At 38.4% G+C, this 22,911-nt stretch overlaps 1 protein-coding gene across 2 annotated transcripts in view; it reads left to right on the plus strand.

Moving 5' to 3' along the window:
* The window catches only part of LOC114025749 (inversin-like), a 223,771-nt gene that overhangs the window by 126,715 nt on the left and 74,145 nt on the right, over nt 1-22,911 (plus strand). For both annotated transcript variants that reach the window (XM_027839236.1, XM_027839238.1), the window contains exons 4-7: nt 5,728-5,901; nt 8,088-8,255; nt 11,534-11,714; nt 22,590-22,699. In XM_027839236.1, coding sequence (XP_027695037.1) covers nt 5,728-5,901; nt 8,088-8,255; nt 11,534-11,714; nt 22,590-22,699 — 633 coding nt within the window. The remainder of the gene's footprint in view (nt 1-5,727; nt 5,902-8,087; nt 8,256-11,533; nt 11,715-22,589; nt 22,700-22,911) is intronic.

The following is a 22,911-nucleotide window of genomic DNA, read 5'->3' on the forward strand; positions in this document are numbered from 1 at the left end:
TTATCTTTTCCCAAAAAAGACAGTTGTCACCCAAGAATTTCCCCCTGTATGATTAGAAGGGTGGATTATAGGATTTTCTTCAATCTCCAAGAGGCTGCATCTGCCCAGAAACTCTCCTTCTGCTTCTGGAAGGTCAGATCCCCAAACTTTTGAACTTAACATATGAGTGGGTCTACAAAGATCTCATCCACAGGGAAATGCAACGCAAGTCCCCAACAGCAAAAGCTCACAGTCTAGTGAATGCATCAGTTTAATCACGATATTCTCCTGATCAACCTCCTGGATCAGCTGTGATATGTTTACATTACTGGTGGTGCCATTTCTAGGCTTTATAGGTCATAATGGTCTGTAATGACAGAGCTACTGCTCTGCTAATGTAGAAATGTAAGTAGAGTAAAAGAAAGTAAAAAGTAATATAAAAGTTAAGCAGAGCCAGGAAACAATACACTAATGTACAATGACTTAAATCAAAAGAACAACAAACACAAATGTAGAAAGAATTACTGTGTGAGGCATTTTGCTTCTTTATGGCACACATGCCTCAAAGCCCCTAGTACCGAGCTGTGAATGCATAGTCATTCTACTCTGTTGCTCAGTTGGCTATTTTGACTACGTATTCAGTGATATGTACACCACCATTATCATAAGTCTATTAGTTATTATGGGGGGGTTAACCTTTTAGCCAATTCCAAATTCAGTTAACTATATTATCATCCATCCTGTACCTCAAAATCTCTTTTTAAAAATGTGAATTTATGGATTCAGTTACAAAATGCTACTTGAAGAAAACCTAAATAACTGGAAGAATATTCACTGCTCATGGCTGGACCATGTCAATATAATAAAAATTACAATACTGACAAAATTAATTTACATGTTTGATGTTATACCAAACAAACTACAAAAGGGACACTTTATAGAATTCAATAAACTAACAACAACATTCATTTGGAAGAACAAAAGAGGTAGAATGCCAACGGAAAATTGAAAAAAGATAGGAATGATGGGGGACTAGCCCTTCCAGACCTCAAAATATATTTCAAATTAGCAACCATCAAAACCATTTGGTATTGGTTAAAAAAAAAAAAAAAGTAGGTCAGTGCAACAGACTAAACAAGGAAAAATCGGAAATAATGGAACTCAATACTCAAGTGTTGAATAAATCTGAAACATAAATTGCTTAGGAAATAACTCTCTATGTGATAAGAACTGCTGAGAAAACTACAAAGCAGTCTGGCAAAAATTAGGCTTATATCATAATCTACAGTAAATTCAAAATGAATATGTGACCTGAATATAAAAGATCATACCACAAAAAGTTAGAAGAAAAACAGATTATGTATGCCTTTCACAGCTATGGGTAGGAAATGAATTCTTAAGCAAACAAGGGATAGCAGCAATTACAAAAGATAAAATAGATAATTTTGATTACATGAAATTGAAAAGCTTTTGCACAAACAAAATTAAAATGCATCTGGGATAAGAAAGGGAAATGGTTGACTGGGAAAAAAAAATCTTTGTAACAAATTTCTCAGATAAGGATTTAGTATCCAAGATAAATAGAAAACTAACAAAAATATATAAGACCAAAAGCCATTCTCCAATAGGTAAGCAGTTAAAGGAGTTGAACAAATAGTTCTTGAAAAATGCAAACTATTTTAAAAAAATCATATGAAAGAATGCTCCAAGTAACTAATAAGAAGATAAATGGAAATAAAAACAAACCTGAGGCTTCTCCTCACATCTAACTAATTGGCAAAGATGAAAGATGGGAATAGTCAACATCAGAGGAGTGGCGGGAAGTCAGGCTAAACAAATTGTGGTTCATGAATGCATGTGTTTTAAGAAATGACGTATATAGTGACTGCAGAGAATCATGGGAAGACTTACGTGAATGGAAGCAAAGTGAAGTAAGCAGAGCCAGGAAACAAAACACTAACGTACAATGACATAAGTCAAAAGAACAACAAACACAAAACAATTTAAAATTATATTATAAAATTACAAAACACAAGCTTGGCCTCAAAGAAGAGATGTGAGAAGACATACACCTCCCCTCCCCAATACACTCCTTTTTACAGGTGTGGAACATTGCATACCATGTAAATTTTTTTTTCAATTTGTTGATTAGTTTTGTTGAATTTTTTTTTGTCTTCCTCATTTTCTTTTTGGTAAAAAAAAGAAATTCTTTGTTGTAAAGGATGGCTCTTAGGAATGGGGGATATGAAAGGATACAGGGAAAAATCTGTGCAATAAATGACAAAATATATCAATAGAATTTATTTTAAAAATAAAAATAAAATCAGAGGGTATGAAATAGTTTTTGCGGTAATTATTAGAAGGTATGAGTTATGAAAGTCTGATAAGAGACTGAAGTAGTAACATAGGGAGCTCAGACTTTCAAAAGACAGGTTCAAAAGATGAAAGATCATATAATGGATGAATACAAAATAGTCATTTGTACCTGTAAAAACAGCACTTTTAATGCTGGAATTCTTAATGAGCTGGGCTTGTAAAAAAAATGCTACAGAGAACAAAAAAAGATTGTTTTAGCTATGTTTGAAGCAAAAAGAAAAGCAGAATAAGGATGATGAGCCTGCTATCTAGGCTAAATGGAACATTTTTAACTGAATGAAATCGAGCAGCATCGCTCACCTCTTTATTTTTCTTCTGTCTTTTTTTTTCCAAAAAGAATGATCTTCAGACTGGAAGAATAAACCAAAAATAATTAATATATGATTAAAATTCAAGATAAATATTGGTACCCTGCTGTTCTAAATAAGCATTCAGCTTATATGGCAAAATATTAAAAAGTCATAGATACATATACTGAACTGTTAATGATATTTCAGGAATATGAGAGAGGTGCTACAGAAATAGGAAAATATTCTGATTTTCAGAAAAGGGAATAATGTACAAACTACAGACCATTTTACCATTTGTCAAGATTTTAGGACATATTATTAAATGGTTGATTTGTGAGTACTTAGTGATCACCAGGATCTAGCATGGGTTTAGGGGAAGGAAATAAACTTTTAAGGGCAGCAAGGTGGTGCAGTGATGGGTTTAGACTCAGGGAAACTCATCTTTGTGAATTCAAATCCTGTCTCAGACACTTACTAGCTGTGTGCCTTTGGCAAGTCACTTAATCCTGTTTGCCTCAGTTTCCTCATCTTTAAAATGAGCTGGAGAAGGAAATGGCAAGCCACTCCAGTATCTTTGTCCAGAAACCCCCCAAAAATGGGGCACCGAAGAGTCAGACATATCTGAAACGACTGAACAACAATAACAAATAAGCATTTATATTGCCCCATCACTGTGCTAAGGATTTTTTTTCTTTTTTTTACAAATATTATTTCATTTGATCCTCTAACAACCCTGCAACATAGGTGCCGTTATTTTCCCTATTTTATGACTGAGGAAACTAAGACAAATAGAGGTTCAGTGACTTGCCCAGGGTCACATAGCTATTAAGTATCTGAGGCTAGATTTGATTACAAGTCTTACGTATTCGAGGTTTAGCATTCACTGTCCTGCACTACTGTCCTAGCTCTCACTGGTTTAGTAAGAACAATACAAGCAAAATTAATCTGATTTTCTTTTTCAACAGAGCAAATAGACTAAAGGAACAAAAATACCATATGCTTACAGAGTTGAGTATTTTGGAGATGGGAGGGGTCTGGACCTGTATTTTCATTGGTATGGAGAGTTGCCAATGAAGAAACTTTATCAATGCAGGTCATTAACTGTTCTGCAATTTACAATCTCAGCCTGGGATACTGAGAGTTCAAGTGAATTGTCCAGGATCACACAGGAAGTATGTGTCAGAGACAGAAACTGAACACAGGTGTTCCTGACTCTAGGGTCAGCTCTCTATGTACTCTACCATGTTGTTTAGACATAATACACCTAAATATAAGGAAGGTATTTGATAAAGTCTCTTTTGATGGTGTGATATAGCAGAGAGAGCATTGGATTTGACATCAGAAGAGTGTGATTCAAATCCCGCCTCTATCACATACTACGTGTGCTAAGGTTTTCATTTCCTCATCTTACAGATGAAGGCATTGGACTAGATGGCCTCCCAGATCTAAATTTCTCAATTATCTTTGAGTATGTTTATGGCCCAAATGGGGAGATATGGGCTGGATCATTGGAAAGTTAGATGGGTCCCAGTGGGTTTTATTTTTTTTTTTATTTCAAAAAAAGCATCTGATTCAGTTTTAATGTAATACCTCTTCTTAACTGATCTACCCCCTGTAATAGACTCCAGCCAAGCCCCTTTTCTGGTCTTTCCTTGTTGCCTTGCCCACATAACTTTCCTAATGCATCTCAGGGATCATGTCATCCTTCTCAAAAATCTTCATGGGCTCCTAAATAAAATATATACTCCTCCTGGTACTCAAGGCTCTCCACAGCTTGAATTGAACCTGCCTTTCTAGCCTTCTCATTTGTCTTCATTTACTCTACATTAAAGGCCATATGATGTAGTAGAAAGAATGTGAAACTTGGAGTTCAAAGACATTGGCTTAAATCCCATTTCTGGTACTTACTGGTTTGTGACCAGAGCAAGTCATTTAATGTCTCTAGGTCTATTGTTTGCTAATTTTAAAATGGTGATGATGATACTTTCCCATCTGTGCTTTACAATTGTTGTAAATTATTGTGAATAAAGTATTTGGTAAACCTTTAAAGCACTATGTATATGTGTGTATATATATTATAATTATTATTATTACTACTACTACATTCCAGCCCTCTATTGCTCTTTTCAGCCTGCCCTTTTCCATCACCATGTTTTTCTTCATTCTCTCTCCATTACCTGTAGTAGACTCCCTCATGCTCATCTCTGTCTACTAAAGTCTCTCTCTTCCTTCTAGACCCAACTTAGCTGGTACTTCCTTCATGAAGCCTTCTTTACTTTGTCCCTCTCTCTCATGCTAAGAGAACTCTCTCCTTCCTTGAATTTCTCCCAGAAATTTCCCCAGATTTGTACTCATGCCTTGTCTCACCCAGTAGGTTGTGTGTTCTTGGACGGCATGGTCTATGTCTTTTTATCCCCTGTTCCCAGCAGAGCGAATCAATTAGTGAACATTTGCTTTTATAGAGAATATCTTAGAATTTTTTTTTATCCAGTGATATCCAAATTCAGAAGTCACTATAATAAGATTGTGAAAGTTTTGTTTTGTTTGTTTTTAGCAAACCAAGCAACTGGATCCAGTACCATTAAGCTTAAATCTTGGGCCCTCAAGCAAACATTTCTTTCTTCTTACCCTGTGTTTATGGAAGAATAAGGATGCATCCAATAGAAGACTCCCTTCTTTTGTCCTTTGACAGGGCAGAGATTGTTTGAATTGTGCCTACGCATCCCTTACTGATAAGGTCCCCCTGGAATAAGAGATAAAAAATACAAGACTTTTTCCTTATTCCTATTCTAGTTCTCTCGCCACTGAGATTTTGATTTCCCTATATAAAACAAAACTAACTACACTTAGGAAGTGATCATCAGTTAACAAATATGTCCCGAAAGTTTAGCTGAAGTACATTATATTAGCCGGCCTGTAAGTGGGTACCATTCCAAATGGTACTTTGCCATGGTTCTGGAGTTATTTAGGGAGGCCCTCTTTCGTCCCTGTGTCCCTAAAATCTATAGGATTGTATTATGTAGTAGCTGTGTCTACAAATGTATATCTACAAATGTGACTCTCGTCAATTTTTTTCTCCTAGGGAAATTATCGTTTCATGAAACTCTTACTCACTCGTAGAGCAAACTGGATGCAAAAGGACTTAGAAGAAATGACTCCACTGCATTTAACAACCCGACATAAAAGTCCTAAATGTTTGGCCCTTCTGTTAAAGTTTATGGCACCAGGAGAAGTGGATACACAGGACAAAAATAAGGTAATAATAATTACTTTATAAATATATATTTACCTTATAAATAAAAACTACTACTAAGGTAGTAATAGTTCATATTGATATAGCACGTTAAGGTTTGCAAATAACTTTGTAAATATCTCATTTGATTCTCACAATTCTGTGCTATTGTTATCCTCATTTTATAGATTAAGAAAACTCAGTGACTTGTCTAGGGTCGTATGTGTCTAAGGTGGAATTTGAACCCAGAACTCTCTGACTCAAAGTTCAGTACTCTATATGCTATACCACGTTATTCAGGGTGATTTTTACTAGAAGATTGAAATATAATATTCTTGGGGCAGCTAGGTGGCTCAGTGGATAGAGCACCAGCCCTGGAGTCAGGAAGACCTGAGTTCAAATCCGGCCTCAGACACTTGACACTTAACTAGCTGTGTGACCCTGGGCAAGTCACTTAACCCCATTGCCAGCCCCCCCAAAATAAACATGTATATATATATATATATATATACACATATGTAATATTCTTAAAGGGAAGCAGTGTGTCATGAAAGATAGATGCTTAGCTTTGAAATCAAGCCATACCTGGAACATATATCTTACCTCTGACAAAGCTGAGCCTTGGAAGAGGAGGGAGTGTCTTCTAGTTCACTTTATGCAAATACATAGAAGTGATAGACGTAATAATGTCTGTCATTTATGAAGCGCAGCTAGTAGTCCAGTTTGGCTGAAACATAATTGTGAAATGGGATAATTTAAAACAAAGCTGGAAAGATAGATTGGAACTGCACTGTGCCAGGCCTTAACATCCAAACTGAAAATTTTGCATTGTGTCCTAGAGGAAAAGGAAGCCACTAAAGGTTTGGTTTTTTTTTTTTTTAAAGCATGTGAGTGGGATAGTGAGACCTATACCTTGGGAAGATTATTTGAACAGTTGTGTAGAGGATGGGTTAGAGTACAGACAGACTACACGCAAGTAGACAAATTGATAAACTATTACAATATTCCAGGTGAGAGGAGGTGAGGACCTGTGTGTGGGTAGAGGGGAGACAGAATTAAGCAATCCTATGCAGATAAAATCAACAGAACTTGGCAATTGATTGGAGATTGTTGTTGTTCTTTGTCCTTTGTTCTCAAGCAGTACCGAGACATCAGGAAGGTGATGTCATGACTTGAAAGTGAATTGGATTTAAGTGAAGCAGGGCTGTGCAACGTCACCAGCCTCACTTTCTCCTCTGGAGCCGTCTGGGTCCAGTGGCACAATATAGATCAGGATGATTGGAGATGGCCCCAGATGCAGTAAGAGACCTTGGCCTCTTTAAGCTAAGGTCTTTCCCATTTCTCAGTTTGTCTGTGGCAACACCCATTCGGTGATAAAGACTAGGTAGGAGAATTGGCAATAAAGGAGAGGAGACAGCCAAGAGTGACACTTTGGTCACTATCCTGGAGGACTGTGGTTCCCATAACAACAATCATGAGGTTTGGAAGTGGGGGAAGATGATGAGGTCTGTTTGGACAACATGAGTTTCACATGCTCACAGGATACTCAGAATGGCCAGCAGATCACTAGCTGAGAAAAGTCCACTGGCTTTTGAAACTGCAAAGTCACTGGGACCTTTCAATAGAGCAGTTTCAGCAGAGAGGACTCAGAAGCCAGATTGTAGGGATTTCAGTATTGAGTGGGATATAATGAAATGGAAGCATTGCATGTAGATGACTCCAGGAGTTTTGCAAGGGCTGGAAAGAGAGGGCATTAGCTTCAGAGGATGGCAAGATCAAGTGGAGGCTTTCTAATGGTGGAGACCTGAACATGTTTATAAGCAAAATGGAAAGAGCCAGTAGAATGGGAGAACTGAAATTTTAATGGGGGAAAGGGAGGATAGGAGAAGGGATGAGATCAAAGGCACAAACAGGGGGCTTAGTCTTATTAAGAAGGGTTTTCTGTAACCCACTAAGGTCTTGAACAAATAGTTTCCTCACTAGTCAAATGAGAGGGTTGAATTGTATGACCATTGCGTGGCCCCTTCTAGTGCTAAATCTATGATCTTATGTAATAACTCATAAACGTCATAAACCATGTATTAAATTTGTTGGCAAGTTGCTTGTTTCTTTTAAAGTAATTATTCAGAAATAAGGTCCAATGCCCTTTCCATTTAAAAACAAATGGATATAAGCTTTATACCTATACATACCTTTTTTTACATCTCTAGCAAACTGCTCTGCATTGGAGTGCCTATTACAATAACCCAGAGCATGTGAAGCTTCTAATAAAACATGATTCCAATATTGGAATCCCTGATATTGAAGGAAAGATCCCACTTCATTGGGCAGCTAACCACAAAGATCCTAGTGCTGTCCATACTGTCAGATGTATCCTGGTGAGTATATATTTTTCTATTAAAATCTCTCTTTTGATATTAGAGCACAGTTAATGACATTGAACTCTATTTTCCTTTTTATTCTTGGGATGATGCTTGATAGCCTAGGTGTGGAGAAAAAAAAGATTTTTCCTTTGCTTCTCTAGGAGCACATGGGGGTCAGCATTGAACTATTGTATAAAGAAGACTGTGGTGATTTTTTATTAGGAGGAAATATTTGGTTCCAAATTTTTTAATGTACTTTTAATGAACAAAATTCTATTTTCTCCCCCCCCATCATCCCTCCATTGGGGAAAAAAAGAAAAAAAAAAGAGAAGTGAAACTCTTATAACAAATATGTATAGTCAAATAAATTTGGCCATATTCAAAAAAAAGTGTGTCTCATTCTGTATATTTAGTCCATCACCCCTGTCAGGAGGTGGGTAACATGCTTCGTCATCAGTCCTCTGGAATCATGGCTAGTCCTCGAGTTGATCTGATACCAAATTCTAGAATCATCATGGCCAGATGACAAGCGGCCTATTCATGTGGTCACATCCCCATTCAGGAATCTTCAGCCGAGATTCACACAGTATACAGTACAGTGGGTAGTTATTCAGTGGGGTATACTCCCATTTTAATACTGAGCAGAGAGGGAGAGGGAGAGGACCTTCCTAAAGAAGACTGGGGTCCTTCCTAAAATGGTTGGGAGAGAGCCACCAATCAGGACAGGAGGAAGGGGGATTTCCAGGGAGGTAAAATAGCAGGAGAAGAAAAAGACACATGTGCAGATATACATATACATATATATAGATACATATGTATGTAGATATATACATATGCATACATACACACACATATACGTATGTGTGTGTATATATATAAAATTTGAAAACTTTAAAATGTCAGCTCCTTAGAGTAGTTTATTTGAAACCCCTGGAAAGGTGTCGTGCCTTGGAAGCCTGAGATTTTGTATCTATAACTGTTTGATGTTCCCAATGCACAGTGTTCTGCCTCTTTGCCCTTCTTGGCTCATGCTTCCCACCCACTTTCTTTGTATCTCTCTTATCCACTTCATTTTCTCTCCAGCTGAGCTGTGATTTCATCATTGTCTGGGAGTGGTCAGTGAGGAAACTCCTCACTCCCAGTGCAGATCAGTGACTTAGTCTTTCAAGCTAGAGGTTGAAAGAAGTAACATGATTTCCCCAGGATGTGTCAGAAGTGAGACTTGAACTCAGGGCTTCCTGATTCCAAAGTCAGCTTTCTGTCTATCCACTAGTCCACACTGCCTCTCCTGCTGCAATATATACTGATCCTATATTACTTTGTATCATAACTATCTGTGCATGTGTCCTAACCCGGCCCCTTCCTCCCTTTCCAGCTTTTTTCTATCTTCCTTCCCTGTGCAGACTCTGCCTTCCAGTGATGCTGGCTTCCTTGCTGTTCCTCACACAGAAGACACCGTCTTCAGACTCCAGGCATTTTCACTGACTGGCTGGCTGTCCCCCATGTTGGGAATTCTCTCCCTCTTTTTCTCCACCTGCTAATTTCTCTGACTTCTTATAAATCTCATCCAAAATCCTACCTTCCGCAAGAAGTCTTTCCTAATACTTCTTTAATGTTAGTACTTTCTTCTTCTGTTCACCTCCAGTTTATCCTGCCTATATCTTGTTTGTATACAGTTATTTTCATGTTGTCTGCCTCATTAGTCTGTAAATTCCTCGATAGCAGGGACCATTTGGAGTGATGGGGTGGCCTTTCTTTGTATCCCCAATGCTTTGCCCAGTGCCTGTCAATCAATCAATCAACATTAACCATCTACCATGTGTACATAGTAGGTACTTAATAAATGCTTCTTTACTTGACTCTAGATTGTATATTCCATTATGGCAGGGATTAATCAACAAATAAACATTTATTGAGCACCTATATGATGGACAGCTAGTGGCACAGTGGATAGAGAGCTGGGGCTAAGTCAGGAAAACTCATCTTCCTGAGTTCAAATCTGGCCTCAGATACTTCCTAGGTGTGTGACCCTGGGCAAGTCACTTAACCCTGTTTGCCTCAGCTTCCTCATCTGTAAAAGGAGCTAGAGAAGGAAATGGCAAACCGCTCCAGTATCATTGGCAAGAAAACCCCAAATGGGGTCATGAAGAACGGAACGGAACTAAACCAATTAAGCAACAATATGTGCATGTTGGAGATACAAAAGCTGGGGATGCAAAAGTCTATTCCTCACTTAAAAGTCTAATATCTCTCCAATGCTTACCACAGTGCTCTACCCAGTAAGTACTTAATGAATGTTGGTTGAATTAAAAAATCTGCTTTTCAGGGATTTCATCTAATACTTACACTCCTGCAATCTCCACAACAGTAGCTTAACTCTTTTTTTGTTGTTGTTGTTAAATCAAATTTCATTTTCTTTTGGTGCTTCAAGGCTTGTAAAACACTTTACATACATTATATCATTTGTGAGGGATTAATAAATGTTTGTCGAATTGAATTAATTCCGTTGTTTTTAAGCCTTCAGGAAAACTTTATTTTTAAAAGACAGACATTTCTAGAAAAGGGTTATATCTTTCAGCTATTCTTTGCTAACGTCTTAATTATAAGAATCATCCCCTTGTAAGTTCTGCCAAGGGATGGCCTCAGTCATGCCACTTCAGATGGGGTGTGCTCCACCCTGGGCACACACACTCCATCAGCAGCAGAGGTCCAGGTCTACATTTTGAAAAGATAAAGTAGTTTTAGAGGTGAGAGTATGTTCTTAAGCTCTGTTCTTCAGACTTAAAAGCAACTGAGTGGCACAGTGACTACAGTTTGGGACTTGGAATCAGGAAGATCCTGCCTCAGAAACTTACTAGCCATTTAACACTCACTCAAGTCCCTCAACTTCTCCCAGTCTCAGTTTCCTCATCTGTGCATAATGGGAGCAATAATAACACATACCTCAAGGAGTTGTGAGAGTCAAATGAGATAACATATATAAAGTGCTTTGCAAACATTAAAACACTGTATCAATACTAGTTGTTATTGTTATTGTTGGCTGTTATCATTATTATTTAATGCTAATACTAAAGAAAGGATAATAGAAGGCTCTTTAGCGGCAAACAATAAAGCATTTGTAGTTATATGTGTCAGTCAATAGTCAGTCAACAAACATTCATTAAGTGCCTACTATGTGCCAGGCACTGTGATAAGCACTAGGAATACAAAGAAAGGCAAAAAAGATAGTGCCTACTCAGAAGATTTAGTCAGTATTCCATGTGTGCCTCAAGTTTCTGTTTGTTTAAACACAGGATGCTGCTCCCACTGAATCTTTGCTGAACTGGCAGGATTACGAAGGGCGGACACCTCTTCACTTCGCAGTTGCTGACGGCAATGTGACGGTGGTTGACGTTTTGACCTCCTATGAAAGCTGTAACATCACGTCTTATGATAACTTATTTAGGACACCCCTTCACTGGGCTGCCCTACTTGGTAAGTTTAATAAGAATTAAAACACCAGTGTATGTTGTTCTTCCTCTTACCTCTCGCCCAGCAAAGCTCCTGCCCGTTGCCATGTTTAACGTTTCGATGGATTCATGCTGAGTCCTTCTTTCAAAGGCTGCCCCTTGATATAGGCTGATCCCCCAAATGGGATTTCTTTGAAAGGGAAAAATATATGGGTACATATTGAAAAATAATATCAGTTATAGACTATACTCAGATTTTATGCAAGCCAGATTTGTGGAAAGAAGGCCTACTTAGTTGGGAAAAAAGTGTTTTGTGGAACTACAGTTTAAGGTAAAATGATAGGAATTTGTCCCCTACAATATAACTTCTCGCACTCATTTTAAATTCAACACCAGATCTCTATATTTAACTGAACTGAGAGCTTGAGAACATTGTTGTCATAATCATTATTTATTGCTCATACATACATACATATATGCACACATACATATTTACATACATACATAATAGCAGCTAGCATTTATATAATGCCTGATATGTGCTAGGCACTACACTTTACAATTAATATCTTATTTGATCCTCACAGGAGGTAGGTACTATTACTATCCTCATTTTACAGTTGAAGAAACTAAGGCAAACAGAGGTTAAGTGACTTGCCCAAGGTTACACAGTTACTAAGTGTCTAAGATTGTATTTGAACTCTGGTCTTCTTCACTTCCAGGCCCAGTGCTCTATCCGCTGTACTACTTAATTGCTTCTAAAATACAGAAGGAAGGAAATGCATTTATTAAGCACCTACTATGTGCCAGGCACCATACTTAGCTTTTAGAAATATTATCTCATTTGATCCTCACAACAACCTCGGGAGGCAGATTCTATTACTATCCCCATTTTACAGTTCAGGTAACTGAGGCAGATAGGAGAGAAAGGGGAGGATTTGAGAAATGCTACAAAAGTAAAATTAATGGGTCTTGGTAAAAACAGATTGGATATGGGATATGAGAGATAGCCAGGAATACAGGATGACTCCTAGGTTGTGAGCCTGAGATGAGAGACTGGGAGGATGATGTCACCTTCTACAGTAAAAGAGACTATAGAAGGAAGGGAGGGTTTAGGGAGAAAGACAATGAGTTCTGTTTTAGACATGTTTGGTTTTAAGCTGTCTACTTGACACCTGGTTGGAGATGTCTGAAAGCAGTTGGAGATGCAATATTGGAAGTCAGCAAAGAGGCTGGGGCAGGAAAGGTAGATTTGAGATTCACCAGCATAGAAATGGTAATTAAGTCCATAGGAGTTGATAGGTATTCCACAAGTGAAGTAGTTCACAAGTTAGTGTAGAAGGAAAAGATAAGAGAGCCCAGGACAGAACCCTGTGGGACACCTCTAGATAGAAGGTGTAATCTGGTTAAGGATCCAGCAAAGGAGACTGAGAAGGAACAGTTTTGAGAGATTGGAGGAGGACTGGGAGAGAGTATTATGCCAAAAACCTAGAGAGGAGAGGATCAAGGAGGAGAGAGTGATCAACAGTGGCACAGCTGCAGAGAGGTCAAGGAGAACGAGGACTGAGACATGGCCAGAAGAGACACAGGACAACAGTCAGTGGAGATAGAAGGCTCAAGTGAGGGCCATGGGCATGTTTGTAGGCAGAAAATGAGCCTGATGGTCAGGGAGAGATTGAAAATAAGTGATAGAGTGGGAATGACAGAGGGGGCAGTCTGTTGGAGAATGGAATGGGATCACTTGAGCAGGTAGTGGGGTTGTCCTTGGTAAGGAACTTCATCATCAGAGGCAGGAGTGGAAGAGGAGATGATGGCAGAAGGTATGTGAATGATAGGACTTGAGGATGAGGGGGGCCATCCAAGACCAAATGAGTTGTGGAACCAGACTTGAACCAAAGTCTGTTGCGCCCTCCCACCCCCAAGCTCCTACCAGTGCACCATACTGGTTAATGACAGGATGGCAAGATTTCTCAACATCTCGCTTTCCTTGCTTTGGAAACTTCTTGAAATGTGATGCCAGAATGAGATGCAGTATTCCAACTGTGGTTTGACCAAAACAGAATGCAATGGAATTATTACATAGTATACTATATTTCATTTTTTTTCCTGTAGCTGTCTCATACTTCATTGCTTATTGAGCTTGTGACTAACTGAACTTCTCTCCCATTTTTTTTCCCATATAAATGGCTCCCAGTTTCTCTCATCCTATGTTATATAATTCACTATTTCAAACCTAAATGCTGAACTTTTCTTCTGTGTTAAATTTCATCTTGTTGGTTTTGGCCCACAAATACTATTTAACCAAATCATTTTGAATCTTGTTTCTCTTACCCAACCATGCTATCAGAACAGACTGTTTCTCTAGTGCCGCCAGCCTCCTGACCTGTAACAGTTCTCTGCACTGGAAATGCAGACTTCAGATCCATTTTAGGTCTTTTGCCTCTGCTGAACAACTTGTACTCATTCCTACAAGTCATGTTTCCTGGGAACTGGTTCTGAAACCACCAATTTATGTCATGTAATCTCATGCATAGTTGCCAAGGATAATACCTTCTGACTATTTACTTATTCCCTTTCTTTTGTTTGCATTCTGTTTGTTTCCTTTATCATAACCTTGTAGACAAGAAGCAAGACTATAAGTTCATGTTAAAATAAACCCCAAATAATTGATAAAAACGCTTTTCCTCTTGGGGAAATAGAACAACACAGAATCTTTTGTTGATTTTCCATGGAAATAGAAGCAACAAAATAGACCCAGTTTTCAATAGAATATCACAAACTTTCCTCTGTGGTAGGAAGGCAGGGTAATAGGTCCCAACCAGACTCTGACCATCATAATAAATTTGGTAGATACCAGCTCTTAATAGAGCACTAACGTTAAGCATAGGTCCCTGGGTGGCGATAGTGGTTTGTTTTTTTTTTCTTTCAGATTTTTGGCTTTCTGTGTATTGAGGCAATAAAACATTGGCAGCCTTGTTGGTAGCTTGCTACAGTGGGAGACTTCTAACTCGAAAGATATTGATGAATCAGAGGCAGTATACATAGTGAATGGAGTGTTATGATCAGAGCCTCAAAGACCCAGGTTTGACCCCTCCAAACAGGCATTTAGAAGTTGTGTGACCTGCATAAGTCATTTAACTTCTTGGCCTCATTTTCCTTATCTGTGACACGGGGATAATTATGGCTTCTACCAAACAAGATTGTAATGAGGGCCAAATGAGAAAATGTAAGTAAAGCACTTGGCCAGGCTTAAAGAAATATATAAATACAAGCTATTATTAATCCCCAGGAAGAACATCCTTGCATTTGTTGATTCTAGAATGGCTGTTTTAGAGGCGGTTTCATTCCAGGGTCAGAGGCTAGCATTAATGGAATAAAAGCAGAAATAATTTTGAATTTTGTTGTTGTTGTTACTAAGATGGCAATGGAAGTTTCCAATGATGATTACTAACACACGATTTATCTAGATTTTTCAACTTGTAAACAGCTGTATGAGTAAGAGTCAGGCAGCAGTGGTAGAGCATCCTTGTCTGCCAGAGAGCGTAAGCTTGTCATCTGAGCCTCTGCTTTTCAAAAGGCATCCATCACAAGCTAAGCTAAAGCCAACCTCCCAAGACCTTGGCTAGGCTTGGCCTCCCCCATCTGCAGGCATTCCTGACAAATGAAGAGTGTTTGTTTAGACACTATATGGAAATTCTGTAAGCAGAATCTTCTGGATTCTCACAAAGCAGGAGTATGTCCCACTTTAAAGATACTTCAGTCTTTAACTGAGGAGATAAGGCTGTAAATGCCGATCAATGAAGTTCCAGATTCCCTTGTCAATACTAGTACATGTGTAACTTTTGGAAAGCCACAAATTCACAGAGGTGGAAATTACCTTAGATATTATTTTATACAAACCTTTGCATGTTACAAATGCGGAAACTGAGGCACTAGAGAACTACAATGATTTGCCTGAGATCTACCACTCACAAGTGGTAGCCCTAAACTTTCTTTCCATCAGTATATTTTGGAGGAGAAAATATTTTTTTCTAAAGTTTTGGTAACTTTGGGTAGGATTTGTAGGACAAGAGAGAATCCTGAGAGGCACAAACTGCATGGGTCACTGCCTTAAAATGTCCTTTTCTTCAGCTGAGATGCAGCTGAGGAAAATTACCTAGATTATTTCTCTCACCTTTTTGGGAAGAAAAAAAATTAAGATTCAGTTCAATAAACATTAAGTACTTGCTATGTGCCAGGCACTGTACTAAAAAGAAAAAGACAGTCCCTGCCCTCAGGGAGCTTACAGTGTAATGGAAAGATAAACAATTGCTTTTAACACTCCCTCCTATGTTGTTTTCTTTGGCTTTAAAATCCTAACCCTTCCTGTCCCCAAAGGCACCTTAGCAACTTTGAGTGTCTTGGAGGCCCTGGTTAGAGTCAGAGGAACTGGATTCAAATCCTCACTTAGCCACTTGCTACCTAAGTAACCCTGTGCAAGCCTCAAGAGTCACAATGTGGCACCCTGGACAGAGTCAAAGCAACTGGATTCAGATCCTCCATTAGCCACTCACTACCCATTTAACCCCTCTGGACCTCAATTTTCTGATCTATAAAATGAGAAAGTGAACAGGCTTAGTTGGGAAGCATTTTTGCATGAAATAAAATGTGCTTTATTTTCTTGGGGTAGACAAAAAGTTGAATTAATCAAGAAGCGCATAACACTAGATGCCTGTTTCTTTTTTCCCACTTCCCTTGGCCTATCCTTGTGAGGAGATCTCAGTTGTACAACTTTGAACAAAGCCCAGAGATCCTTCCCCTGGACCGGATGTGCCCGAGTCTTTCTTCAACTCGATTGAATATTACATATTTATTAAACATTTTCTAGATACCAGGCACTATGCTCGGTGTTGGAGATACAAAGACAAAACCCAAATAGTCCCTGCCCTTAAGCTTACTTTCTATTAGAGGGAAATTTTATCCTAAAATATGAAAAGAACTAAATCCTCAATGCTACCTCTAAAAGCAGGATTTTCAAACAGTGTCAGAAGAGCAGGAAGACTCCCTTGCTAAGAACTGTTGTGTGTATCTTTACTGCTATAACTTGTCTTCTGAGCCCTGCTCAATGAGCATGGGAGAGCAGAGAGCCAGAGAGCTTCCAGCTGGTCAGGTCATTTTCCCCAGATTATCCAAGCTCTTGCAGCCTTGGATATTTGACTTGGGACAGACTTCCTAGGAGGCAGGAGATTGGGTTAAGAAGGAGGAAGATATAGCAAGAAGAAAGATGCCAAAGAAACCATCGTGCAGCCTCTAGAGTTGCTGCTGCTGGGGAACTTGCCAGCCACAGCTGCTACTAGGGAAAAGGAGAAGGGAGAGATTCCTTCTCCTTCCCCCTCAATCACTGGAAATCTAATCGTCGGCTTGCGGAGTCCCAAGAGTCATGCTCTGAGTAGGGAAGAGTGAGTGTGAAAATTCAAGTCTACTGAGTGGCCCCCTCTTCCTGCTCAGTTGCCAGTCATCTTAGACACAGACCTCCCTGTGCTTCTTGCTAGTGACCATGGAGACCAATCCTGAATGTCCTTTAACAAAAGTCCAGAGCATAGGACGCCCCGCCCCCACAAAAAAAAGGGAACAAGGAGACAAGTTCAGTTCCATGAGTAGTGCCCCGGTCCTGCAAATTGAAGGGAGGCTCCCTTGATTACCCCATTACACTTAAATTGGAATACTCGGAGGGAAGGAAACAAGCATTTATTAAGTGTCTACTATGTGCCAGGTACTGTGCTAAGTACTTTATAATTATTATCTCATTTGATCCTCACAACAGCCCTGGAAGGTAGGTGCTATTATTGTCATCCCACTTTATAGTTGAGGAAACTGAGGCAGACAGAGGTTAAGTAACTTGTCACACAATTAGTAAGTGTCTGAGGTCAAATTTGAACTGGGTTTTTCTGACTCTAGACCTACCACATTGAGCACTATGGTGCCACCTAGTGGATGGAAATACACCAACTACTGATGTTCTTTAAATCCCTTGTCTATATGGTGTGAATACTATTAACGAAAACTGATTTTCCCTTTTAAAATATTGAGGATCTTTGTGTTTGTTTTGTTAGGGTATGGGTAGCTTTTTCTTTTATCACGAAATATCTTTGCCACTCCTGGTAGATCAATAATTACTCACCTACCCCTTTTTTTTTTCTTTTTTTTTCTTTTTTTTTTTTTTGCTGTTTGTGACATTACCCCTGAGAAAGGAATTGCTGATGAAAGGGAGAAATGGGAGCAGATTAAGTTCCAAGTCATCTTTGCCACTGACTACTATGTTGTACTAGGGTTGGAGAAAGGGGGGGAGAGGAGGAATTTCCAAATTTAAAGAGGATCACTGGGAGTGACCTACACCAAAACCCCAAATACTCCCATAATCTACTTCCTTTTTTATACACACTTTCTAAACCAACAAATTATGTAAGTAAATATAACATACAGTATTGATATAGCTCCCTAAGGTTTGCAAAGAGCTTTAAATATATTATTGTATTTTATCCTCATAATAACCCTGGGAAGTTGGTGTGATTATTATGTCCATTTTTCAGATAAAGAATGAGGCTGAGAGATCCATGTTTACACAGTGAGTGTCTGAGACCAAATTCTAAGAGATCTTCCTGACTCCAGATCAAGCACTCTATCCACTGCACTACTTACCTTCAGCTAAAATTTGTTTTAATATGGTAATGAATATGTCTGGATCCAGTGGAGCTATCATGAGGTTTCTGAGAAAAGCCTGAAAAGCAAAAGACAAGAAAATCTTATTTAGTTGAGAGTCAGCAAATTTGAAAATAATGAAAATTCTTCCAGGGCTGGGTTGAAGTCTACTTTTATATTATCTTCAGATTATGTAATCGTGTGCTAGAAAGTGTTTATGAAGCAGATGACTAGTGTAAAGAGGATTATGATGCCCACTTAAGATGGCAGCTGTCCTGGCACCTTGAGTATTATGAGCTCACTTTAACTTTTTAAGTAAGACTGCATCCCCTTAGTGTTCTTAAGGGCACCCCGAGGGGATGGGAGGTTTTCTTTCCTCTAATGTTATTGTCTTAAACCACTATTCCTGGGTGCCCTACTGTTAGCTACCAGGGATTGACACCCCAGCTCCATTTAATTAGTTAATGTCAATTGGCTCTTACAATGAGTGAGTGAGTTAAGACTTAATATAGTTTCTGCATAGATTTGGTCCTACTGAGTCCAGATTCAAATGTGGCATGGGCTGCTAGATAAGTCCCTGTCTCAACTACCAATGGTCTAGGGCTAGAAGGCTACTCCTTACTCCTCTGAGCATTGGTGCTGGATAGGCTGGCTTCAGAACCCCAGCTGGGCTTCACTTCTAGACAGCCACCTAAAATGAAAGACTTCCATCTAAAATAAAAGAACAAATTATGAGGCAAAGCAATTATTTTCAAACACAGCTCTGCTTTAGATGAGCCAGGCTCTCGTCTTGGCATTATCTCTTTTGGGAATGTTTCCAGTCAAGGAGAACCCACACCAAAAGATCAATCAGGTTCTGGTTTTTGAATGTACCCCCACTTCCTAATAATAAGCCAATTCAATGAGGTTCTTCATATGGCTAGAAGTCTGGAGCCAATTATAAAACATCTACGCATGCTCAAAAGTCCACCTGGGGATTATATCAGTTGAGCACCCTGTACATACTCACAAATACTGGGTTTATTGGCCAGTGACCCATTATTCTAATTTAAACTTAACCTTCCTTGAAATTATTGTGAAATTTTACTATGATATTAACATCTTTGAATGTTAGTCACCAACTATTAGCCATTTAAATGGCTATTTTATGCTTACTTTTGGTTAGGGCTTCTAGACTGCTAAATTTGGGGATTGATGGAAACTACACAGAAATCAACAAGGCATTTGATACATCCTAAGCTTAAGACATTCACAGAGTCCCAAGAGTCATGCTCAGAGAGAAGAAGAATGAGAATAAAATTTATAGCTCTTTTTAAAGTCTGTTAAGTGGACTCTCTTTTCTGATCAGTTACTAGTCATCTTAGATACAGCCTTGCCCCATCTCTCTTTCCAGGGACCGTGGGGACCAATCAGGAGCCTCTGACTGACACATCTCTCATAATATTCTTGTGAACCAAATAGAGGAAGGTGGAGCCCTCTTCCTGATCAGTTACCACTCATCTTAGACACAGCCTTGCTCCATCCCTCTTGCCAGGGACTATGGGGACCAATCAGCAGCATCTGACTGACATGTCTCTCATGATATTCTTGTGAACCAAATGGAGTAATGTGGGCTGAATGAAAGTAGACTTGGGGAGATTTATACTGTTTTTAAGTGTCTAGCTCTAAAAAGCATTAATTACTATCAATGTGGAATACTTCAGGACTTTGCCACTGACCTTGTTCTCTATACTGAATTTTATCAGTGATTGGGATGAAGAAATGGAGGGCACCCATATTAAGTCTGTCAGTGATGTAAAGCTGGTATAGGTATCAAAGCAAAGATCCAAAATGAAATAGGGAAGCTATATAATATTATGGACCAATGCTAATGACATTTAATAGAGATACCTATAAAGTTCTTCATTTAAGTTTTAAAAAATCAGCCTCCCAAGTACAAGAGACGGTCTAGGGAGGGGAAAGAAGTGGGAGTGGGGTAAGTTGCAACACAGTTCATGTGAAAAAGACCTTGGACTTTAAAGACCCCTGGAAGTTAGCAATGTAAGATGGGAGCTAATAAAAACTTAGGCTGTTGACATAAGTATAGTCTAGAACAAAGGAAGTGATAGTTATTTTGTTGTAAGGTTCTTGAGGGCAGGGTATCTGCCAAGCACAAGGCTAGACACATAGAAAGTAGTTTAAAACGTGCCTGTTAGTTAATCTTTGCATCCCCAGTGTCTCCTAAATACATAATAGACACTTAACAAATATTTGTTGCATAGGGTCTGGCTGTTGTTGGATCCAAAGAATTTTGTCCACCACAGTTAAGGAGAGGTATTGATAAGATGGAGTATGTCCAAAGGAGGATGACCAGAATGGTGTGTACGAATCATTTGAAGGAACTGAGAATGTTTAGCTTAGAGAAGAAAAGATATAGGAGGGAGGTGATCACTTTTTTCAATTATTTAGAGTTGTCAGCTAGAAATGGATTTAGATTTATTGTGCTTGGCCACAAAGGGCAGAGATAGGACCCAGGAGTGAAAGTTACAAGAAGGAAGTGATGGGGCTCAATATAAAGAACAGTTAGAGCCATCCAAAAAGGGAATTAGCTGCCTAACAAAGTAGGCCTCCATGTGTTGGTGAAGTGTTTAAACATAGGTCATTTTGTTAACCTGTGCTCAGATAGGCACTGGACTGGATCACTTTTGGAGAACCATGCAACTTTTAGTCTGATTCTCTCAATATAAAATAGTAAAGAATGATAGGAGATTAATCGACTAGAAACCATGCTGGTATGGTATGTATTAATGAATTCAATCTCAATAACAAGTCAAATTTATATAGCTTTTTAAGAATATTATCTCATATTCTCATCATAACATCCTTCTGATGTAGAGAGTACAATATGTTATCTCCATTTCTCCTGGCTCAGGCTCAGCCATATGTCTACTGAATAGTTGAGCGAGGACTCAATATCACATCAGGGTTCCTTCTTTCTTGACTCTGAATCTAGGACTTTCCTACTAAGCCATCCTGTCTCTCAATATTTACAGCTTCTAAAATTTAAGTTAAAGTTTATTCTAAAATCCAAGACTTTTGCAATACAAAAAATGAGATTTTCCTCAACTTTATTTCTATTACTTTATATTTCTCATAAGATCTATTTCATCAACTTAGAACATTACCAAGCAATACATTTTCCTGCATGTTTCTAATGTAACATTTCCAAGTATCTCATTTTAATTACGTTGGAAAACTAGGGGAGTAATGAGAAATTCTACGATGTTTTATAGAATTTAAACCTTTTACCAGAATATTAAGGAAAAAAGCTAACAAGACTTAGCTTTAACCTTTAATTCCTGCAAACACAGTTGGAAGACTACCAGAAAATAAATTATAAAAATTTCCATATAGCTTTTCCACAGTAATAAATTTCTACTGTTCTTTCATATACCATCTGAAGGCTAGCTATTCTTCAGGCCAGGAGTCAAAAGCTGACACCTTCCGTACTGGTCCATTTCTAACTCTGATACCACATATAAAATCCCATCTCTGTTTAAACTTGTGCTACATTTTCTTGGCTCATCTAACAACCCTAGCTTTAGTACAGAATTTCAATTTGCCCCTTCGTAATGATATTCTTTGAAACAGCTACCTTAAATATTAGAGATTTACTGTACTAGTTCAAATATAGGTCTGAATATAAACTGTACCCCTAAAAATGAGCTCACTTTAAAAAGAAAGGAAATTATGTAAATGAAACAAAATGATCTTGTAAAAAAAAACTACCATGCAAGTTTTTCCCACATCTCTTCCAATTCAAATAAAGAAGGCTTCTGCATTTTTATCATCACTATCCTCTTCCTCTCATTCACATTGTTGTCTTGGTTACTTTGTTATCCTTCTCTTACTAAGATTGTAATTACAGGCTGTGCTCAAGTTTTTGTATAAGCCAAATTTGAGGGGGTGAAGGGAGGGAGTGCAGCATACATTTGAACCAATATGCATATTTAACTTTTTTTCCAAATCGAGATAATTTGAAATCTATTAAAAAGAGAAAAAAACACTATGACATCTAGATATTTTAAAAACTATGACATTGTACATGGGAATCTTGATTTTTCAACAAATCACTTTTTAAAACAAACCATGTTAGAATATATACATATGTATTCATTGAATCTTACTGGCCTGCTATGACAGCCATGTCTTTTTTTTTTTTTTTTTTTTTTTACATTTTTAGGTCATGCGCAAATTGTCCATCTTCTTTTGGAAAGAAACAAGTTGGGAACCATTCCATCTGATAGCCAAGGAGCAACACCACTCCATTATGCATCCCAGAGTAATTTTGCAGTAAGATATATTCTTCAGAATAATTATTGCATCTTTGATTTTTAAATCACCATTATTCCCAAATGTATACCTCTCCCCTACCCAGAGAGCTATTCTTTGGAACAGAGAATTGACAACTGAGAAGGGGCCAGAGTGGAGGGAAGGTGGTGTTGAAAGTAGCAGTTCAGCAAAAAATCAACACCTCAACTGAATGCAATAGCATATATGATGTT

This window comes from Vombatus ursinus, unplaced genomic scaffold (assembly GCF_900497805.2).
Source record: "Vombatus ursinus unplaced genomic scaffold, bare-nosed wombat genome assembly UNPS02014832.1, whole genome shotgun sequence".
In the NCBI taxonomy this organism is placed as follows: domain Eukaryota; kingdom Metazoa; phylum Chordata; class Mammalia; order Diprotodontia; family Vombatidae; genus Vombatus; species Vombatus ursinus.